The sequence below is a fragment of the Cuculus canorus genome, chromosome 2, assembly GCF_017976375.1.
Source record: "Cuculus canorus isolate bCucCan1 chromosome 2, bCucCan1.pri, whole genome shotgun sequence".
NCBI lineage: Eukaryota > Metazoa > Chordata > Aves > Cuculiformes > Cuculidae > Cuculus > Cuculus canorus.
Genome location: NC_071402.1, coordinates 127,617,848 through 127,638,095, shown reverse-complemented (window position 1 = coordinate 127,638,095; position 20,248 = coordinate 127,617,848). Strand labels below are relative to the sequence as shown.

The 20,248-nt window shown below is 35.9% G+C and overlaps 1 protein-coding gene across 1 annotated transcript in view; it reads left to right on the top strand.

Annotated features, from left to right (window-relative positions):
• The window catches only part of DNAH11 (dynein axonemal heavy chain 11), a 101,186-nt gene that overhangs the window by 58,428 nt on the left and 22,510 nt on the right, over nucleotides 1-20,248 (top strand). The window contains 5 exon segments of the mRNA XM_054057895.1: nucleotides 890-1,009; nucleotides 1,244-1,307; nucleotides 3,575-3,673; nucleotides 11,389-11,549; nucleotides 14,783-14,917. Of these exon segments, the coding sequence (XP_053913870.1) occupies nucleotides 890-1,009; nucleotides 1,244-1,307; nucleotides 3,575-3,673; nucleotides 11,389-11,549; nucleotides 14,783-14,917 (579 nt within the window).

Below are 20,248 nucleotides of genomic sequence, written 5' to 3'. Positions count from 1 at the left end.
TTTCAAGCTGAATATTTGCAAAAAAAAGTCAGTAGAAAAGGATGACTGCTTTTTAAAGTCTATTTTGTATAAGATATCCTATGCTAGTAAAAGACTAACATGCTTTTTTTTCCTCCCTGAATTCTAATTTGACAATGGCCACACTGTGATTTGACGATTTCAAGTGCTGCATACTGTGCTAGCAGTAAAAGCCAAAGCTCCTATCTAGCTGGGTACTTTAATACTGACCGATTCTCATCCTGCACTCTGGAGCTCTGCACAAGAATGCTAAATGCAGCACCTTTTAGTTTTTCAGAAAGAAAGAGTTACAAAGTCAACTCAAATAAACTGAAAAATAAACTGATTAGAGAGAACTGTGATCTGAAAGGTCATCTGTTATGACTCTTATTACAGTTTTGCCTTTTTATTTCAAAATGGAAAATTTTGGAAAGGTAAATTTTGTAGGTTTTGTAACAGATTTCAGGAGTTCACCAAAGAAGAAAAGCTCTCAAGACCTTCCATGTGGTAGAAGTCTAAGCCCTCTAATATTTGTTGTCCTCTTTGTCTTATCACCCCTATCCAGATTAGGTAAACAATAATCCCTTCTGGTTAAAATATAGCCTTTTATCATGAATAGCTGCCAGATAAAATGCTTGGACAGGGGAAAAAAAACACAGGTATTTGAAACACTTCCTTTCCATGAGGAAAGATATTGTTACTGGATATTTTTATATGGGTTTCTTGCCTGGCAGGCAATAAATTGCTCTTTCAGCATATTAACAGGTAGTCTTTGTTCATCAGCCTCTCAGTCTGTCTTAACCTCTTGGCAAACCTCTGCTCGACTTATCTGCTCAGAGTACTAAGCGTTTTCTAGAATGCCCTTCTGCTTTTACATTTGAATCTTTGCTAGGTGCTGCAGCAGGGTCTTGTTGTGCCACTGAGACACCTGGTTACAAACACAGAAAACCTCCAGGTTGCCTCAGCAGCTGGACAGACATCTGAGCAACTCATGGGAGCTCTGAGGTCCCTGGTGGGAGAGCTTAGGTGGGTTTATTAATTTCTTTATGTCAATAAAATTCTGTGGGCTACAACATGGAGTTGTCAAATGGAAACAAAAGGGGGAAAGACAACACTTATTGTACCGAGACCCATAAAACATTACTTTTGGTTTTAGTTTCAACTTGGGGCACGCGTGTCATGAACTTTCCAGAACTACACCTAATGACCCTTGCTCACAAATAATGCATTGCCTTTTGCTCTGTAGGACGAAGATGTAAAATCTGAACTTTCTTCTCAAGCTGCAGAACTACAACTGAGAAATCCACATGGTGAAGCTTTCATTGTTAAGACAGGGTTTCAGATTTGAGAAAGTAAGGCAAGAAAAGGCCATCGCAGATGCAGAGGAGCAAAAGGTCAGTCTAATTCCCCCATTTAGTGCTGCCGAGATATATTTAGCACAAAATAAACCTTTTTAGGTGAACAGTTTTGAACAACTTCCTCTCCAGGGAACATAAAGTCTAAAGAATTATTATACTTCCACACGTAACAGCATTTCTCACCATGATTATCACTTGACCTTTTTTTACATTATGCCTTTTCCCAACCTTTTAGCTGTTTTAATGAGATGAAAGAACAATAAATACAGAGCTCATTCAAGCATTTAATGGATGTGGATCTTAAGAATCAGATCTATTTGTAATACAGTAAAGGTCAGAGAGTCATCTCTGAGCACTTCAGATTTCTAAAGGCTTTGAGGCTCTAGGTAAATTGAACAACTCAATTGATAGGGAAGTTCATTCCAGTATCTTGTGATGTTACAAGGTGCAAATGTTGAATTTTAAGATTATAATAGCATTCCTAATAATATGTGTCATCAGTGGTCAATCATCTTAATTTTGCTCTCTGTTCAGCCTATTAACATTTTATCAACATCCACTTTGGAAACATAGACATTTACAAGCATTTGTGCTCAGCACAGACAGAGTAGAAACGCGTAATTTCTTCTGGGGTTTAAATGGGGTTTAAAATCTACTGCTGCAAGCGCGGTTTTTAAAGTAAAGCACCCTCAGTTTGGAATGATTTAAAATGAAATTCCTTTACATTTAGAGTCTGAAAGGCTCATTGAGCTGTGCCATTTTGCTTTTGTACATTGTGTCATTTATCAGTACTGCAAAGAGAAATTTTAATTTGTTCTTAATAGTTGTTAATGCCTGATTTTGAGCTATGGAAACTTCAAGTTGCCAAGAATATTGTAAACAGTTTTCAGATACAGGGAAGACTGTTTTCTCTAAGCAATCAAAATGGTCTTTTATTTTGGTTTGTTTCTTAAGACATTGTTATTAGGCAATATTTAGTACTTTTCTAATGATCTTGTGTCTCATCCTAATTTTATTAAGGGAAAAGTGATTTTTTTACACTGACATAAATGAAGATTGAATTAGGACCTACATATTACTCTAGATTGTGCTAATTATGGACTTCCACCCTTTGCTGATCTGTATCTTATATGCGACTTAAAAACTGATATGAAGTTTAAAGTCCAAATAGTGCATTAATTAAACTTGCTTCAATTGGATCCAACAGCTCAACATTATACCAACCACTTTTCAGTGGTGCTTTTCCTGTCTTGGTTCCATATGCTTCTGGTGGATTTGGATGATGAAAACACACCCTTAACACAATTCTAATGACTTCATTAAGAAACTGGGAGAAACACAGAGTGATTACCATGGGATAATCACATCTTTGGGCCAATTTTTTTTCAGGGATGAAGTTCAGCACATGACACTAATGATTACCATACTCCCCTGCTCATTGCTTTATTACACTTCTGAAATGTTTTTATTGGAAGTGGAGGTGTCATTTTGTGCTACATTAATCTAAAACTATTTCATAAGACTGATGACAGTTTCTAAATATTAATCTACAATTTTTCTTTCCAAAAATGAAATCTGCAAATGGGAAAACATCTTCCAGCTGAGCAATTTGTGAATACTCTTCATAATTGATTAAAATGTGTCACATATTAAAAAACTATTTTGGCTTTTCAAACTGGGGTTTAGAGGTTTTTTTAATTTTTTTTTCTACAATATTAAGCAGTAAATAGCTTAAAGATATTGCTTTACAGTGAAATATTACCTAGGAAAAGGTGAAGAGTGGAAGTCATTTTAGATCAGACTCATCAGGAAAAATGGGGTCAATCTGGATGCTCGGTAAATGTGGCTGAGCTGCATATCTGTGTAATAATCAACAAAGGTCTGACTATGAATGTGACACTGCTACGGTCTTAAAATAGTGGGCAGTAACACTGCTGTGATTTTACCAGCCATGTGTGTGCTCTGAATGATGCCAGACAGAGTGGTTTATGTTTGAAGATGAATATGCCACTGTCTTTTATAATGGGACTTAGCCTGTCAAAGGAAGAAACTGTGGAGAGCGTGGTGTAGGCATATGGGCGATAGTGACACTAGCTGAGGATTAGGAGCCAAGATGGACTCAGACTGACTGGCTTTTTTGATTTACTTCCTTCAACTTAAATGCACTCTTTCTTTACGCAGTATATTTAAGCCACTCTGCTCATGGTCCAGTTGCTAAGAGCACACCTCTTCCAGCTTTTCTAACAACTTAGCCATAATTGAAGAGCTCTATACCGTAGAAGTTATTGATGTGAAGGGGACTAAACTTCTGAAAACAGGTATGAATACCTGCTTCATCTCTGTGTGCAGGGAAATACCATTTGAGAAATACTGCCCTAAGTTTTAAGTGCAACCCGCTCTGTTTATTTTGACCTCCCTTGAAAGAAAAAAAATAAAAAAAAAGCTCTTCTCCCAAATTTTCTTTGGGCATCAGAAAGCAAAGAATAACCAAGCACAAGAAAAAATGAGCGGCAAAAATATAATGCAAATTTTATGACTTAAATTAGCTATTTGTTTTAATGGAATATACCACATCACATTAGAAGCACTGTTTACTGTAACGTTTGCTCACCTGGTTACATTCTTAAAAACTTTAGCAGAAAGAGCATCTGGGCTATTCTAAACTTCTCGCTTTAGATTCATTTCAGTAACATGGGTGTCAAACCACATTAGAGAAAATATAAACCAAATCAAACCAGCAACCATATATGCAATATTTAATTTAAAATATATGTTGTGACTAATATGCAAAATGATAAACACTGGCAATTTTATCTCAAAATCTACACTAGTTCTTTTCTCCACTTTTCTTTCACAAGAGATGGGGAAAATATTTAACCTTATTAGTAACTTTTCATTTGTAATGTAATGTGTATTGATTTTTAACCTTTATTATTTCCATGGACAGTGTCTGTGTGTGTCCTGTGTAAAGAATGTATACATGGAAAGCGGCCCTGACAGTTGTAGAAGCATGTTTTTAAGGATATTGAATTCTTACAGAGGCTTGTTACTGCCAATGCATAGTGCTTGATCCAAGTATTAACATCTTGATCACTGTAATATCCTCTTTCTCTGTAATTAGACTTTGTTTAAGCAAGACCTGACAGGAAATGAGCCTGAGAGATGAGCATCAGGTAGAAAGGATAAAGATGAATCAAATACAACTGACTTGAGCTTCAGGCAATGTATCTTTGAAAATGTGCGTGATAGTCTTCCAAATACCAATTGCGGAAAAGACAGAACACCCTTCAGGGGTTCTGTCTTACCAGATAAATTTGCACCAATGAAATCATAATCAACTTTTAAACAGGTAATTAAATCATTGCAGAAAGTTAGGGAGGCACTTGGATTTCACTTAAAACTGACGCTCGGTGGTGTAAAGTCACTGATTTAAGACACTGTTAATCTCCTTAGATTGGAATCTTTAATTTCCAAACCAGATATCAAATAAGTGCAGTGTATTCATATAAGATAATTTCCTTTTCCCATGTTTTCTCCCTTGTTGAGGCCTATGGTTTTAGACTTGGATGGAGGAATTAAAATAAAAAGGCAAATTACCAACAGAAGGAGGATATTTTGACAAAACTGATATATTTACCTATACCCTAAAAATGTAGTGAATGTTTTACTGGTTAGGGAACCCCCTAGTGCATCAGTAGAATTAACCATTGAGCCCCTGGTCTCATTTTCTAAAAGGGAGCCCTTTAAAGGAGAAAGATGAGGGAGTGAGGAAAAAAAAGGTCGGAAAAAAGATTTCACAAAATGGCTTTCAAAATCTTAGTGAAATATCTTCATTTTCTCCTCCTAAAACATTTCTTGTTATCTCCAGCTTCTACATTTTAACATAGATTACTAAAATGGCATAAATTATTGAGTTCTCCTCTGTGTTTGGTAACTCCTCAGATGTAACTGACTGCCCAAATATACCACAGATTTTTGTACAGATACCTTACCTGGTCTCCTGTCCTGCATTACTAAATCTCTCACCTTTGCATCCTACAGTATTATATAGAGTCCTAAACAGAAGTCCCTCTAAATTTTTGTATCTCACACAGTGATCTCTGGCTTTGTATTGGCAAACAGAAGGATTCACTATCTAATGTGTCTTCACATGTTTATAGGTTTCATTTTTAAAAGTGTCCATGCAGACAGGTGACACTTCACATCCACACAGACATGCTTAATCACTGTTTGGTAGATAGGTATATCTACTAGAAGGCCTGTATTCATACTGTTAGTTCTTCAGCAAGAGATATTAAAAACTTACCTAGAAGAGAAATATATATATAGTAAATATATATTACCTTTCTTACAGCTGTACCTCTCTTTTATGTCCTTTGATATCAAGAAGACAAAGAAAGCATTACTTGCTGTATTTTGTGTTGTAGCATCTTATGCATGAAAGAATCTGGGCAGTATACAAAATCTGTTAATGCAGTATCCATTTGAAAAATATGCGTCATCTCATGGAAATTAACAGAAATTGCATAAAGCTGTTGCAAAGTCCTCTCACAGCATTGTGGTGGTAGTGTGTTGTCCTTCATTACCCTGAAGAGGAGGCTGTGCTAAGCAGTAGTTAATTAACTAGAGAGGTTTAGTCTTACAAATGTTGAGCTGGTCTTTCAGAGACCCATCTTTCACCTACAAACTGTCGAGCTCTACTAAAATTATGTAAGAAGTACGTATTTTTTTTAGTAATCTGAAGGTAAAACTTTTTTTTCATCAGACCTACTACATGTATATTTAATATGAAAATAATAATAAGTCAAAGCTGTCAAGGCCAGAATCAGAGCTGTCTGTGAAAAAATAATTTGAAAATTGAATATTTCAAGTATAAACCATTATTAGTACATAAAGCATCAGTAACTATTCCTTACTTTTCAGTCTGTAAAACTGAGTGCAGGGAACAATGGAAAATATCATTTGTGATGATCATTGAATGGTGTCCTGTAACTCAGATGTGTCAACTGCACCAATCAGCTCGGTGTCATCTGGCAATTTGCTGATGGTGCACTTGATCCCACTGTCTATGTTGTGAAAATATTAAAGAGTGCTGATCCCAGCACAGGCCCCTGAGAGACACCACTCTTCATTGATTTGCATCCAGACACTGAGCTCGCTGACCACTACCCTCTGGATGTGACCATCCAGCCCATTCCTTATCCACTGAACAGTCCACCCATCAAATCCATATCTCTCCAATTTAGAGAGAAGGATGTTGTGGGGGACTGTGTCAAAGGCCTTACAGAAGTCCAGATACATGACATCCATAGCTTTCCCTTTGTCCGCTGTTGTAGTCACTCAGTCATAGAAGGACACTATTGGAGAAGACATGTAGACTGTCTCAAACCACCTTCCTGTGGTCTCTGTGTGCCTTAGCATGGCTTATAGGAGGATCTTTTCCATGATCTTTCCAGACACAGAGGTCAGGCTGATGATTTACCTCATCTCTGCCAAATTCTTCAAGTGAATCACAAAATCAAAAGATGTGTTGGTGAGGGTGAATCCTTTAGGCTTTTTGATGAAATATCTGTTTTGCCTTGTACCGCATAGTGTTACCAAAGTAAATACCTCATGCAGGGTTCCATTTTTCCATTTGTGATAAAGGCAGGACTTAGCTTATAATTCTCTGAAATGGGAAAGGATTGATGCACTGGAACTTCTCTTCTTGCAGGCTGATGACTTCTTACAAGCTTTAATCAACTATGATAAGGACCATATTCTTTAGAATTGTCTGAAAGTTTTCAAGGAACATTACTTGAAGGATCTAGATTTCAGCCCACATTATGTTCGTACAAAATCCTTTGCAGCAGCTGGACTCTGTGCCTGGGTCATCAATATAGTAAAATCCTTTGAGTAGCCCTGATGGTAGGAATTTCTATTATTGACTTTTTTTTATGATGTTTGTAAACTCAGATTAGTGTTCTGGGGAGAATGTAACAGCAACCACAGATAAAGTAGAAAATATTCAGTATGTATGTGTATATTTATTTTTAGTAGAAGGTAGTAAAACCTATGTGGCTATCCAGGACATTTCAACTGTCATTATGATGCAGCAGTTGGGAAATATTCTTCTCCAGATGTACGCATTTCACTTGAAATGTCCATCTGAATCTGGCTGTCTGGAGTGTAAGGCAGCTTATCATTTGTAATTCCCCTGAGCATCTGGCAGCAGAATTCCTCCATTCATCCTAGCATGATAGCAGCTTATCATTTAATTAAAAAGTAGTGGAAAATAAATCAGTTTTAGTTGAATTCTACTCAAGCTTAATGCCTGTCTGATTTCCACCTGGATTCTAAAACCATGAAAGTGATACATATAAATTAATTTTAGTTGGAGAGTAGTCCCACCAAAGATGCATTCAGCTCTGCTTAAGATATCCCTATACAAGCTGTAATCAAATATCCTGTAGTCTTTAGGTCAATACGCAAAGAAATCTCTGCATGTTTTACTATTGTGTACAAAGATGGTGCTAAAGCCAATGTATGTAATGAGAGACTACTAGGATTGTCCAAAAGTCTTTTAGCAGGAGTTATTTGCAGTTATTATAACAAATGGGAGATCAACCTCTTGTCCGTTGTACCTGTTTTATGCCTTTTTCAAGGTGTATTGTGAGGCAGAGCCAAAATGTTTTGCATTGGTCCAGACAAATGCGGTATTAGCAGCAGCTACAGAAAAGCTAGAAGCCATTAGGAAAATGCTTCTTGTAAGTGCTGCTTAATTAATAAGCATTCTCCTGTAATATCTTGAGCCCGCTTAATTTTATTAGCGTTATTTTATTTATTTATTTCACTTTGTTAATTTATTGGATTTTTTATAGGATTTATTACTTCCTAGTTCAAGTATTAAAGATATATTTTTTTGTAGGGATTATCATTATTTTTCCTGCAAACCTGTTGAAGAATATTTCATAGTTTCAGTGGTAGCACATGAAGCTGTTTATCAGGAATGACTGCATTTCCTCAAAGCTGTTAAGGCATATTGTAACCAATAGGTTAGTAAATAAAAGTTAATATAAGTAACTGGCTGTGGTTTTTACAAGGAATATATGCCAAGCATTTATATGAATAGTGGTCTATTGGAACACACAAATGACTTCTAGAAAGGGTTTTGAAAGCTCATGTTCATCTTTGTTTATGTTTGTTATTAGACATATCACGAAAATGACAAAAAATCTCCTTCGATGTTTTGAAAGACCTCTAAGCACATGTACACATGCATGTACACATGCACATAGAAGTGGAAATGTTAATTATAATCTTTCACTGAGAAATGTCTTTTGAATTAATGATTGAATCGAAGGCCATGTTTACCATTAAGTATCTATCGAACTTCTGAGAGGGATCATTTGTGATTTATTAAGTATTTATTTAATGGAGCAACCGTCACCCAAAGTGTTCTTGAAACAGACAAAGACTGGCATCTTGGAAGATGGTGTGTGGAAGAAGTTTCTCTACTGTGCAAGTTAATTACCCTGACTTAGTGAAAAATGCTTTAACTGGTTTGAAAGACACAACATTAATTTGGTTTAGAAGGCTTTGAGTTGACTTAAGACTTTCTTGTTGGTAATATTTAGACCTGAAATCTCACAGCTTAAGATATCAAGCAATAACTGAAGGCTGAACAAAGATGTCATTTGGGGGTTAATGTTACTGTTTTCTCTTAAGGTATTAATTTAAGAGAAAGGGCAAGATTGATTTTTACCAAAATCAGAAATCTGCAAGTTGTAGTTTTTAGGAATTTCATTCCGTATTTCATAGATTTCCTGATTTTCCACCATTTTTTTTTGTTCTGAAGGACATGCAGATTTAATGGGTAAACCATTAGCTTTTACTATCACTCTTCCTCTTCTGGTCCCCCCTGCCACCCACCCCAAAATTCCTATCAGATCCTCCAGTATTTTGCCTTCATATGACGTAGCCTTAGACTTGTGACCTCAGAGCTGCCCATTCAGATCGAAGTGCATCTGCCCTAGTGAAGCTTGTATCTACAATAAAAGATAGCTTTACTGAAGAATCATATTTTTATTTCATGCATCTGTACTGATGTGTGTTTATTAAGTGCAAATACTTACTTTTTGGACAAAGATAATTTTTGGATTATTTATTTTTTAATTGTTTTTAACGTACAGCAGTCACCCCTGAAACTCGTGGGATTTTTTATTGGTTTAATGTGTTCCTCAAAGAAGAGTACTCAAATATCTCTGTTTCTTGCCTGACAGTATCTTAAAGAACCTTTTTCTGGCTTAGGTGATCTTACAGTTCAGTAAGACTCCAATTTTGAATCTCCTTTTGTCTTCTTACATTTATTTACTTCCCCTTTCATTTCCTTGTGAATTTTTCTGGAAGTGGTTAGCAGCTCTATTTCTCTCAGTTATGCTCAGTTCCTAGTAGGAAGAATTCTGCACCACAGACAAAGTTGCAGTTCCCTCTGCAGTTATCTGTTTCCTGTGTTAGGCCAACAGTTGTCACGTTGCCATTTAATACCATTATTTTTCCTAACCACTATATAAAATCCATACTACATGTTCAACCAGGCTTCCTTTTACAAGACATGAAGATCCAGCTAAAACTATTATTTTTATAACTGATTAACACTGTCCCTGGTCCGTCTGATGAACTTTTTAAGGAGCTGTGTCTGTGATTTTTGATTCTCCAGTAGGTATTCTCAAAACAATAAACACCTCCAGAGGTCATGAGGTTGTTGAAGGGAGTGTAGTGCATAACATGAAGACACATATGCATAAAAACCATAAATTGTTACCAAAATTAGAGGAGGAAAAAATTGCAAGTTAGCACACACCAGAGCTTTAAACAATCAGAAGGAAGTTTAAGTTTTTCAGAATTAAAACAACTTCAGAATGTGATACCCACTTAATAAAATATTAACCCAAGAATTTTCAAGTGCAGAAAACTGTACAGCTGAGAGATGCATTTCCTCTGGGATCTTGTCTTAAAAGTGCCCATTTTCCACTGATGAAATGTTAGAGGATGATGAGAGGCTGAGTTCATCAATATGGTTCATTGGGGGAAGGAGCTCTGCAGATTGGTGCATAGAGAATGGGGTCCTTTCCTGTCTTTGTATCTTGCTTTTTAACAGAATTGATATGCGCTAATTCCAGGAAATCCACCACTTTGCTTGGTTTTGTTTTAACCATAGTTACGGCTGGCATTTTGTAGAGGCTTTGCACAGCTTTCTGGGCTGAGCTTTTTTCTCCATCTAAACACGCACAAAGTGGTCAACAGGGAATAACTTTGTAGATTTTCAGCCTATTCAATTTATATTTAAAATCAGCTTGAATTCCTCAGCTGAAAACTTTCATTAATACACATGTTAAAGGACATGACGTTCAACATAATGTGCCATGGAGAGGACTGTTATGTACAGCAGTAGCATTAACCAGGATTAGAAGATGAAAAGGCGCAAATTCAGAGTGAAACACTGACGTTTTGCTGGCATCCATTTCTAGAGTTAGAATGAAGTGCTGTATAAATATTCACCAGTTGTATTTGACTTTTTCAAAGTTTTTACATCTAGCAAAGCTTCATCTGCTCCATGGTAACTTCTCAATCTGCTCCACTTGTTTGCATTCAGTAGTTTGTAACATGCTCTATGCACCTGTTCCAGCTGGATAATGTCAGGCCTTTTAAAGGTATAAATCACAGTGTAAAGGAGTCTGTGAAATGGGTGTAAAGAGAAGGCAAACCAATATTCCTTCGGGAAAAAGAATGAACAATGGCAGACATTTCTCAATGACAGTACCTAGATTTTATTTACCTCAGCTGCTGATAACCTTTAGTACCCTACCAAGCCTCTAGAAAACTCTTACTCTTTACTTGAGATGTATGCATCCATAATACGTAAAAACAAATCCTCTACTGTTGAAAGGCCACTCTTGATATACGGACATTCTTTTACACTTCTATCTGGGCTGCCTGCTGACTGAATCCAGTCTGAGGGAAGTTTTCACCTCACTTACCACCTCTTTTTCAGGAGCAGCAGAAGTGCTATACAGAACTATCAGTCATCCTTTGAAGAGCCAAATTTCTTTCAAGCTTGCACAAGACCAGCATGTAGACCCCACAAGAAGAAGGTACTCCACCAGTGCAAATTCATGTGAATCTGCACGAAATCAAGCAGCACAGAAGACCAAGGTATTTTGTACGTCGTTTATGAATGCTAGCCTTTAGCAGTCCTTTTCATTCTGGAACTAAAGAAACTCTGTAAGAGCAATTAAGCAGTTACTCTTCTACCTAGTCGCTTTTAAATGCCTGTATTAGTTTTTCTTATCATTATTCAAGCATCAATCCATACATTCAGTTGCCCCCTAGCGTCCAGTTAATTACATGTCCTTTTCCTTTCTGGTCATTTCTTTGCCTACCTCTTTGCCTACCTCTTTGCCATCTTCCTCTATCCAATTTTCTAAAGAATAGACTTGAAGGCAGAGTATTGGTTGTTAATGACCTCTGCTTCTGCATTCATGGATGTTCTGTGCTCCCTGATTCAGAATTCAGCTGCTCTCTGTTGGCAAAGAGAGAGAGAGAATGAGAGTTGTACATATTTTTCATATGGAAGCTTTCTGGCTAGCAGTTTTCAGTGATGATAATTGGTGCAGATGTTAGTTATCAATAATACATCTTCAGCCTAGACAGCACAGTTAAACTAACCTCCTTTCACTTCTCATGGCTTCCAGAATATATCTTTAAATAAGAAATTAAATGCTTTTAAAACATCAACAATATTGTAATTAATATTGTCACAGTAATTTTTTTAAAGTCATATATATACAGATTGGTACCAATACCAATACACTTTGTAATTTTAAACATTTACAGCATTTTAAAGATGATTAAAAAATACTCTGTGGATGGTGGTGCTCACTGGTATTTTCTTGCTTCTTAAAGTTTTAATATATGAACACATACATTTTCCCATCCAGTCAAAATATTGTTAAATATTTACCATAAATGAAAGAACAGCAGGTTAGGAAATAGAAAAAAAAATTTTTTCTTCACAAGCAAAATTATTTTTTAAGTATTTTGGATGACATTAAATCAGGATTCCATCCTTAAAGAAACTGTAGTTAACTGCTAAAAATATTTGTGAAAATTATGACTTTACATTCACTTTTATATATATTGCAGTAAGTATTCCTACTGTATGCAAAAAAAAAAAAGAGATGGGAAGGTAGTATGTTTATTAGTGTTAAAGATAAAAAATTGGGTTGAGTTCATAATTTTGGCAGATATGGAACAATTTTTATTGTGTATCATTACAATCATTATTATTAACATATAAGAGCACTTAAATACAGTGGAAATGCACTCTATGCCTGAAAAGGACTATACAAGGGCACAGTACATCAGGATTGCTATGGAGAGTAATGGCTCTCTGCTGTGATTTGTGGGGCATACTTCCCTGGCACTAACTTTCTCAAGAACATGTGTTTTTAAAATATGTGAATTATCCCATAGAATTTAGAGGTCTAGGGTATAAAATCACACAGAATCACAGAATCACAAGGTTGGAAAGGACCCATTGGATCATCGAGTCCAACCATTCTGGTTGTATAATCCTGCTGTTGCTAGCCCTAAACTTCATTGATGGTAGATCCTATGAAAGAATGACAAAAGAGTTTTGTAGTGATACCTTTCCTATTTGAAAGTCATGAGGTAGGAAATACTCTGATAAAAGAGAATATTACCTACCAAAAAAAAAACACCGCAGAGGTATTGGGGCATTCCTTAACATTTTTTCTTGCAGCAGCAGAATGTTCTTGCCATCTTTACTACCTCAGCCTGGAGTCTTCGATGGATGAGCGCACCTGAACTATGGTCAGGTCTGTGTTGCCATGCAGGCAAATTTAAGATGTCTAGAAATAAATAGTCTTTCTAAAAAAAGAAGACTTTCTTGTTAGCATGCTTGACTGACGAAATTTTACTACAGCATATCTCTGGGAGATATCCTTACAAGCAGAAGTTCTCGTTAGTCTCTCAATTTAAAATCATCACCACTAAAAGGTAGATTGGCTGCCTCATTATCCCTAAGAATCAAAGCAGCCTTCTTCATTAAAATCTAAGTTATACTTTCATCTTTCCCCTTTGGCAATTAATTTCTTATTTTCAATCTATATCGTATTTTGAAATTTCCTAATTGCACACCACCAATTCAAACACTAAACTTGGCAGATGAGATCTACATCTATGATCCTGCAAAACCACCAAGCTTTTGTGGAGACGTGTACTTCTTGCTCCTGTTGCAGTTCTTCCATTAAACCTGAAACAGGGAAATTTTGTTCTAAAGTAAGTTCTGTAGTATTCTAGAGAAACGAAACAGTTTCAGGCATCTTGCCTGCTGCAGCTTCTACTGTCTTGCCTCATCTTTTCTTTTTTTTCAAAATGGTCTTTAAAGCCTATTCTCATATTCAACTCTTGCCTCACCTGATTATTTGTAAAAATAGTACTTTTCAATCTGTTTACATCTTAGCTTTTATCGCTAAACTATCTGACTTTTTTTAACAGCTCTCTTTTCATTAGTCTTTCTTAGTTTGCTGTGCTGGAGAGAATCCTCTTTTTTTTCTGACAGAGTAGGAAAGAATGTGTTTATCTTCCTGATGAAAGGGAAAACTGAGATAAACACATCGTGTATGCCTTTCCTCTTGTTAGCTCTTTTTGATGAACAAATACAGCAGTTTGGAGGTTTTATTTTTACAACCAGAAGAAACCAGTTCCAGTTATTCCCCCCCCCCCCCCCCCCCGCCCTTTGGTGACTATCTATTCTTGACTGAATATTACTGTATTTCTTAGATTTTTTCAGAAAGACAGACAGGTTGTACACTCATCAATTGTAAGATATCTTCTCATCCCAAGCCTCTGTCAGCTGTTTTAATTAAGTAGGCATTAACAGAAACAATTTTAAATTGTTTTATCTAAAAATCTCATGCCATCCTAGCTGCTTTGTTGAGAGCATCCTAGGATGTTTTTACTGAATCTAGAAAATGAAATTTGCACTTCTGTCTGAGATCTCCAGAGCTGGCCTTTGCAATACAGGCCATTGTCATCAAGCGGAAACATTTCTCCTCCTATTATTACCTCCAAAGACCTCATCTCCACCATTTACATGGATATTTGATAAGAGATTTTAATGATGGGTTTGTTATAAATTGTTGTTAGATAGCATACTTATCTTGTGCCTGGGGTTGCAGAAAGAGCACGGAGTACAACCAAACCATTTCTTTAAAGTTTATATCCTTCAGACTTAAAGATATCATGTGCAGTCACTGTCATTAAAATATGTTATCTAAAATAAAAATAGAACAAGCCCAAAACACCAAAAAAAAACCCCCAAACCTTAAGCTATCATTTTTACTCATCCCTTTTCTGAATAGGTTCTGGGTAGCAGTCTGCGTAAGCTCACAGCTTCTATTGAGAAAGGAGTTGCAGAGAAAGTCTGGTGTCAAGATGATGTAAACCGAACAAACAAAACTATTCACCTGGCCAAAAGTTTGGTTAAGGGACTTAAGGTAAGAAGGTTTTTCCTGAATGTTCATTCTAGTGTGAGTTTTGGAATATTTGAAGTGTTTTGAGTGTGAAGTTAAACTTAAATTTTTGAGGATTATGTGGGGAAAAAAGGCTTGGGGGGGTGGGGCAGGGCAGGGGACAACAAGGGGCAAGATGACCCTTATTAGAAATCATTTAAATGGAAAAAAATATCCAAACATGACAAATAAACCTATAATAAAATCCTGAGAAGTAAAATATGCTGCACAACAATTGCATTTCCTAAAAATCGTGTATTACTGAGTAACAGATATTGACATGATTGCTAGAGAGAAGTCTCGATAACTAAGTCACCACATTTATACACAACTGGGAACACATTGTGACAGCCTGGGCAGCCTCTAGTTAATGAGCAGAAAGACTGAATAATCCTCTAGGTCAGAATGGAGTCGCCCTGCATCTGCCCTGGTTGCACTTTAGATTGCAAATAAGTGGAAGGCACCAAGGAGATGTTTGCTCTTTGTTTGGGTTTTTTTTTCCTTTTGCAGAAACTATTAATTTTTAAATAAGAATGCAATTTATTTATGTTAAAAATTACATGTGTTTAACTGTGGTTATTAGCTTTATTTGCAGACAAACATCATTAAAGCTAACACATGCCTATTTAACGGTCGGTAACCATTCCAGTCAACCACAGCATCCCTGTGCTTTCTCTCCTAGGTCTTTAGAGAAATTGTGCTGTCTCAATTCATCATCTAGAATTTTAACCATTCCTTTTTGACAAATAAATGTAAATAAGAGGAAATAAAATGTACAAAGAATATTTACACTACTGCATGAATCCCCAAGGCAGTCTGAACAAATATTTTAAGTGACCTTGCTTTCTGAGATCAGAGAGTGAATACTTTTGTTTCTGCAAACCTCTCAGCAAAGGCTGGCAATCGAGATTAAATCAGTTTAGAAAAATATAAGAGTATAGAACTAATCAAAACTCCCCAGTGCAATTAAAAGGGATCTGCTTTTGATACGTGATTCTGAAATTAATATGCCTAGAAATGTAAAATACCTAAATAATCTTTCCTTTGGTAGAAAAACAGTGAAGTCAGTGTTACTAACTGCATATAAAAGCTTTTATTTGCCCCAAGAAGCCTGAGTCAGCCACTGTTGGCCTGATCCTGCAGACCTTTAGAGTCTTTGGAATCTCTGTGGAACCAAATGGCCTTTGCCCATAAGTAGTCTCCAGGTCTTGAATTTGAAGGTTTATATATTATTAAACAAAGTTTTCCTCCAGGATTTGAGTTTTTTATTAGTGATTTTATTGTGGAAGTTAAGGGGAAAATATTTAAAAGGATTAATTGAGAATGTCAAGTCTTTTCCTCTGAGAATAAATTCTTTTCGACGAGAATGGGAGACAGTTAACTTCTGAAAAGCATCAAGACTGATGATTTTGTCTATATAGCATTGACCTGGAAGCTCAGCCATTCAGACTAATAAATCAGGCAATTTATATTTAATCATTAACTAACTCCCAAGCTGAACAGCTGTTCAAAATTAGAAATGGGTCACCCCAGCCAGGATGACATTACAAGCGATCTATAATGCATTAGAATAAAATTATAGTGATTTTTAACTGTCTGGAAATTTATTACACTGCATGTTCCAACTCTTAAACCCTTGTTAGCCAATGTCACTAGTGATTTATGGTGCTTGGATGGTATGGTAAAATTACTTAAAATTTAAATAGACAATCATTCTATGTTTAGTATATCTTCAAATTTCAAAGCTATTTTGGAGAATGAGGTGGGTGCTCTTTATTGTTTATGACTTACCAGTCAGTGACAACAAGAAGAGAAGATAGATAAATCAAAAAAGGCCTCTTGTAAATTAATATATTTATTGTCTTGTTGCCTTCAGTTAATGATTTAAAGAATACAGTTGCTTCTCTAGGCAAAAATGGATGTCTAAAATACCTAAAACCAATGCTACTATAGTACAAACATTGTTGGAGCTTTCAATGGGAATAGTCCTTTACTTGTCATTTGCTGAGCATCTCTTATGAAAATAACTGGAGTTCAGGAGGCCTTCACACACCGAGTTCCTGTGTTTACACTGTGCAGCATTTCAGTGTTAACTCTTTTAAGCATGTTACTTTGATTAAAGAGACTTCCATTTTCTTAATGGATATTTTATGTTCTTATTTCATAACTAAGGAATTTGAGCCTTCTGTTACATTAGAATCTGTCTCTGTCTTTGCAGGACAGGATGGTTAACGATTTCTGTAAATACTTCTGATTTTTCTGAAACATGTGGATGGAAAATATTTCATGACTATCAAATTTAACAATTATTTTGTTACTTTGTTTCTATATATGTAGGAATTCATTTTTTAGAGTGAGAGTTTTTATATGAGATTGATTTTTTTACATTTTTAAGACTTTCCAGAATGAGCACAAGGAAGAGTATTCTTTGAAGCTCTCAAGCACCTAGCAAGCATTTTATATCAAATTATTTGAAGTAATGAGGATACTTTCTATTCAGTGATTTTCATAGATTTTGATTACATCATGCAAAAGACTGGAAAATCTGTTTTTATTACTGTTATCATTCTGAGAAATTAATATCTGTACTGACAGCGGGTGAAGGACAGTCCTTATAAGTTGTTCAGCTGCATGCTTTCCTTCTTTCATGCTGCCCCTTTCTTTATTTTTGTCCTTCTCCTCACTGGAGATTGCGTTCCTGAGGTTCCCCTGATCATCCATTATCATGAACCTGATCAAGTCAACAAACTGGTTAACAATTTTTATATTATCCTGAATATTTCAAACAGTACAAACAAGGAAGAAAAGTTGTGACAGGCTATTCCAATTTTACATCTAGAATTCCATCAGTTTGAAGATTACTGTAATGGATGATCAATTTTTACCTCCATTTCCATGCTGAAACTATCTCAGCATATATTCATGCATAGTTTCACTCCTTTGCTGGGAATTGTATACACAGAACAATCAAAATATAACGTGCCAAACACTGCTAGTTTGGTTTTTATACCTTGTCATAAATTCTGATTGAAAAGAAGATGATGATTTGATCCACATCTTAAATATTAACTTTCTATGAAGAAGATACTTTCATTACTCTGATATTCTTTAGTCACCATTTCAGGATTTTAAATAGACAGCGGGCTGTCTTTACAACCCAACTGAAAGAAGATAACAGATTTCCATATAGGTACTAATAAGAAATCATCAGTCTGAGACCCCGTCTGACTATTGATACAAAATATCCCATGGCAAGGGTGTTAAAATGAACTCTTGCAAAGCACACAAGGAATTCCAGAAATCACCTCTCTCTGTAGGGGAAAAGAAAAAAATGGATAAAACAATTCGTAGAGTTAAACTTTGACAGAATCATTGAGGCTGGAATGGATCCTCCAACATTATCTAGTCCAACCCCCTTGCTCAAATCTTCTTGGTTAGAACAGATTGCCCAGGACCACATCCAGTTTTGTTTTGAATATCTCCCAAGATGGAACCTCCACAATTTGAGGGAAATCGGAGAGAAAGGTTAAATTCTATTGCCAAAGAATTAGTAAGTAGTTATAATAATCCCCATTTCTCTGTAGTGTCATGGAAGAAACCATGATAGTACTCAATAAATACATAGTCTCTACTCCTTAGAGTTTTCTCTGCCAAGCTTTCTCCATCATTTCTTGCAAAGGCTTGGACCATTCCTTTCTTCTTTACAGCTGCAAACCCTCCTCACCTCTTCCTACTTGTTTCCCATTTCTTATGCATCACAAATTACAGTATTATATCATGATTAATATATTTCATTCTCTGAAATATGTGTCACGTGGAACTCTTGGCCACATTTTAAATTACAAAGCTAAGGCATAGTGGGTGAGCTGAGTTGTCTGAGGACACTCTGGAAATACATGTAAAGCCAAATCCAATCTTCCCAAGGTCAGAGCTCAGAACTGCAGGGGCATCTTTTTGTAGACATTTACTTTGCATGAGAGTTTAACAGTCACTAATTTGCATGGAGCTTTGTTTTGCCTGAAATAACTTTCTGGCCTTTTCCACCAAAAATTTGGCTGCAGGCAAAGTTCTTTCTAAAAATCTTCTCTATGTTGCAGCCTAATGCTGATAGGCAGAAAAAATTACCCCTGTATATTTATTTTCAGTGGTGGGACCCTGGAAATAAATGTCATTCTTAACTATTTTAAGAATCCTCTGAAATGGATTGAACATTTTTATAAATAAAAATAACCCATCCTGCAACACTGTCATTCTTAAGATGTTTTCACTGAACAGCAGTGAGATAAAATACCTCATTTCAGTTTTGATTGTTTTCTTGCAAGTGGAGAAGAGTGCACAAGAAGAGCAAAATTCATTTGGGAAGTGGAGTTAAAAATAGATCTTTATTTTTAGGCGGAAACAACAACTTTAGGCGGAACAACAACTAGTTCTATTCTATGAAGCGTTAGTTTTGTGCAGATACAGGGACAAGAGATGTATCTATATGTTAACATATTTTCCTTGCATTGTGCATTTTTGTTAGAAACAGTGATGATACCCCAATGCTAGTGTTTTTCACAATGAAGTTTTTCAGCTCATGGAAATGACTGTATTGCTTGCCGTACAGTCTGGAGATAAAACATATCATATCTTCAGTCTTCTGGTCTGTTTAAATAAATGTATTACACACAGGAGATAAATATATCGCATGATTGCAGAGCAGAGTGTAAGGGTATTGGTCCTTTTGAGCTTGTATTTTCAGCAAGTTCAACAGAAGTTAGGTTTATATTAAAGTGGTATGCATTTTCTCACGATATGGTAACTATGGCATTTGTACTGGAGCACTATGGCATGCTGCCATCCTTCTTAATACCAATAATTATGCAAATTTGGTTCAATTTAAATATATGTAATACTTCTCTTTATAAATAGCCACAAGATTTACATGCTTTTTTATTTCTCTGTGCACTTTTAGAAGAATCTCCAGTCTACAAGCCAGCGCTAAACTCTATACATGTCTAAGGAGGAGGAAAATTTGATGGAAGTTTTTAAAACACTTCTGAATGGGGTAGAAGATAGTTCAGCCTAAATAGTGACGATGCTGTACTTTCCCTTAATTTATAGCTTTAGAATTCAGTCCAGAAATCACAAAATAAGGAAGCCTAGGGTAACATCATGAAGGACTTATTGGGGATTTGTACATTGCTTCATCAAGAAAGAGTTTAATTCCAGGCATCCAATATAGATCTACTTTTATGCTTCCACTAGCCATTTTTGCCTAAATAACTTAGTTATTCGCTCTCTTACTCGGATGTCTTTCATTATGCACTTCCCTTC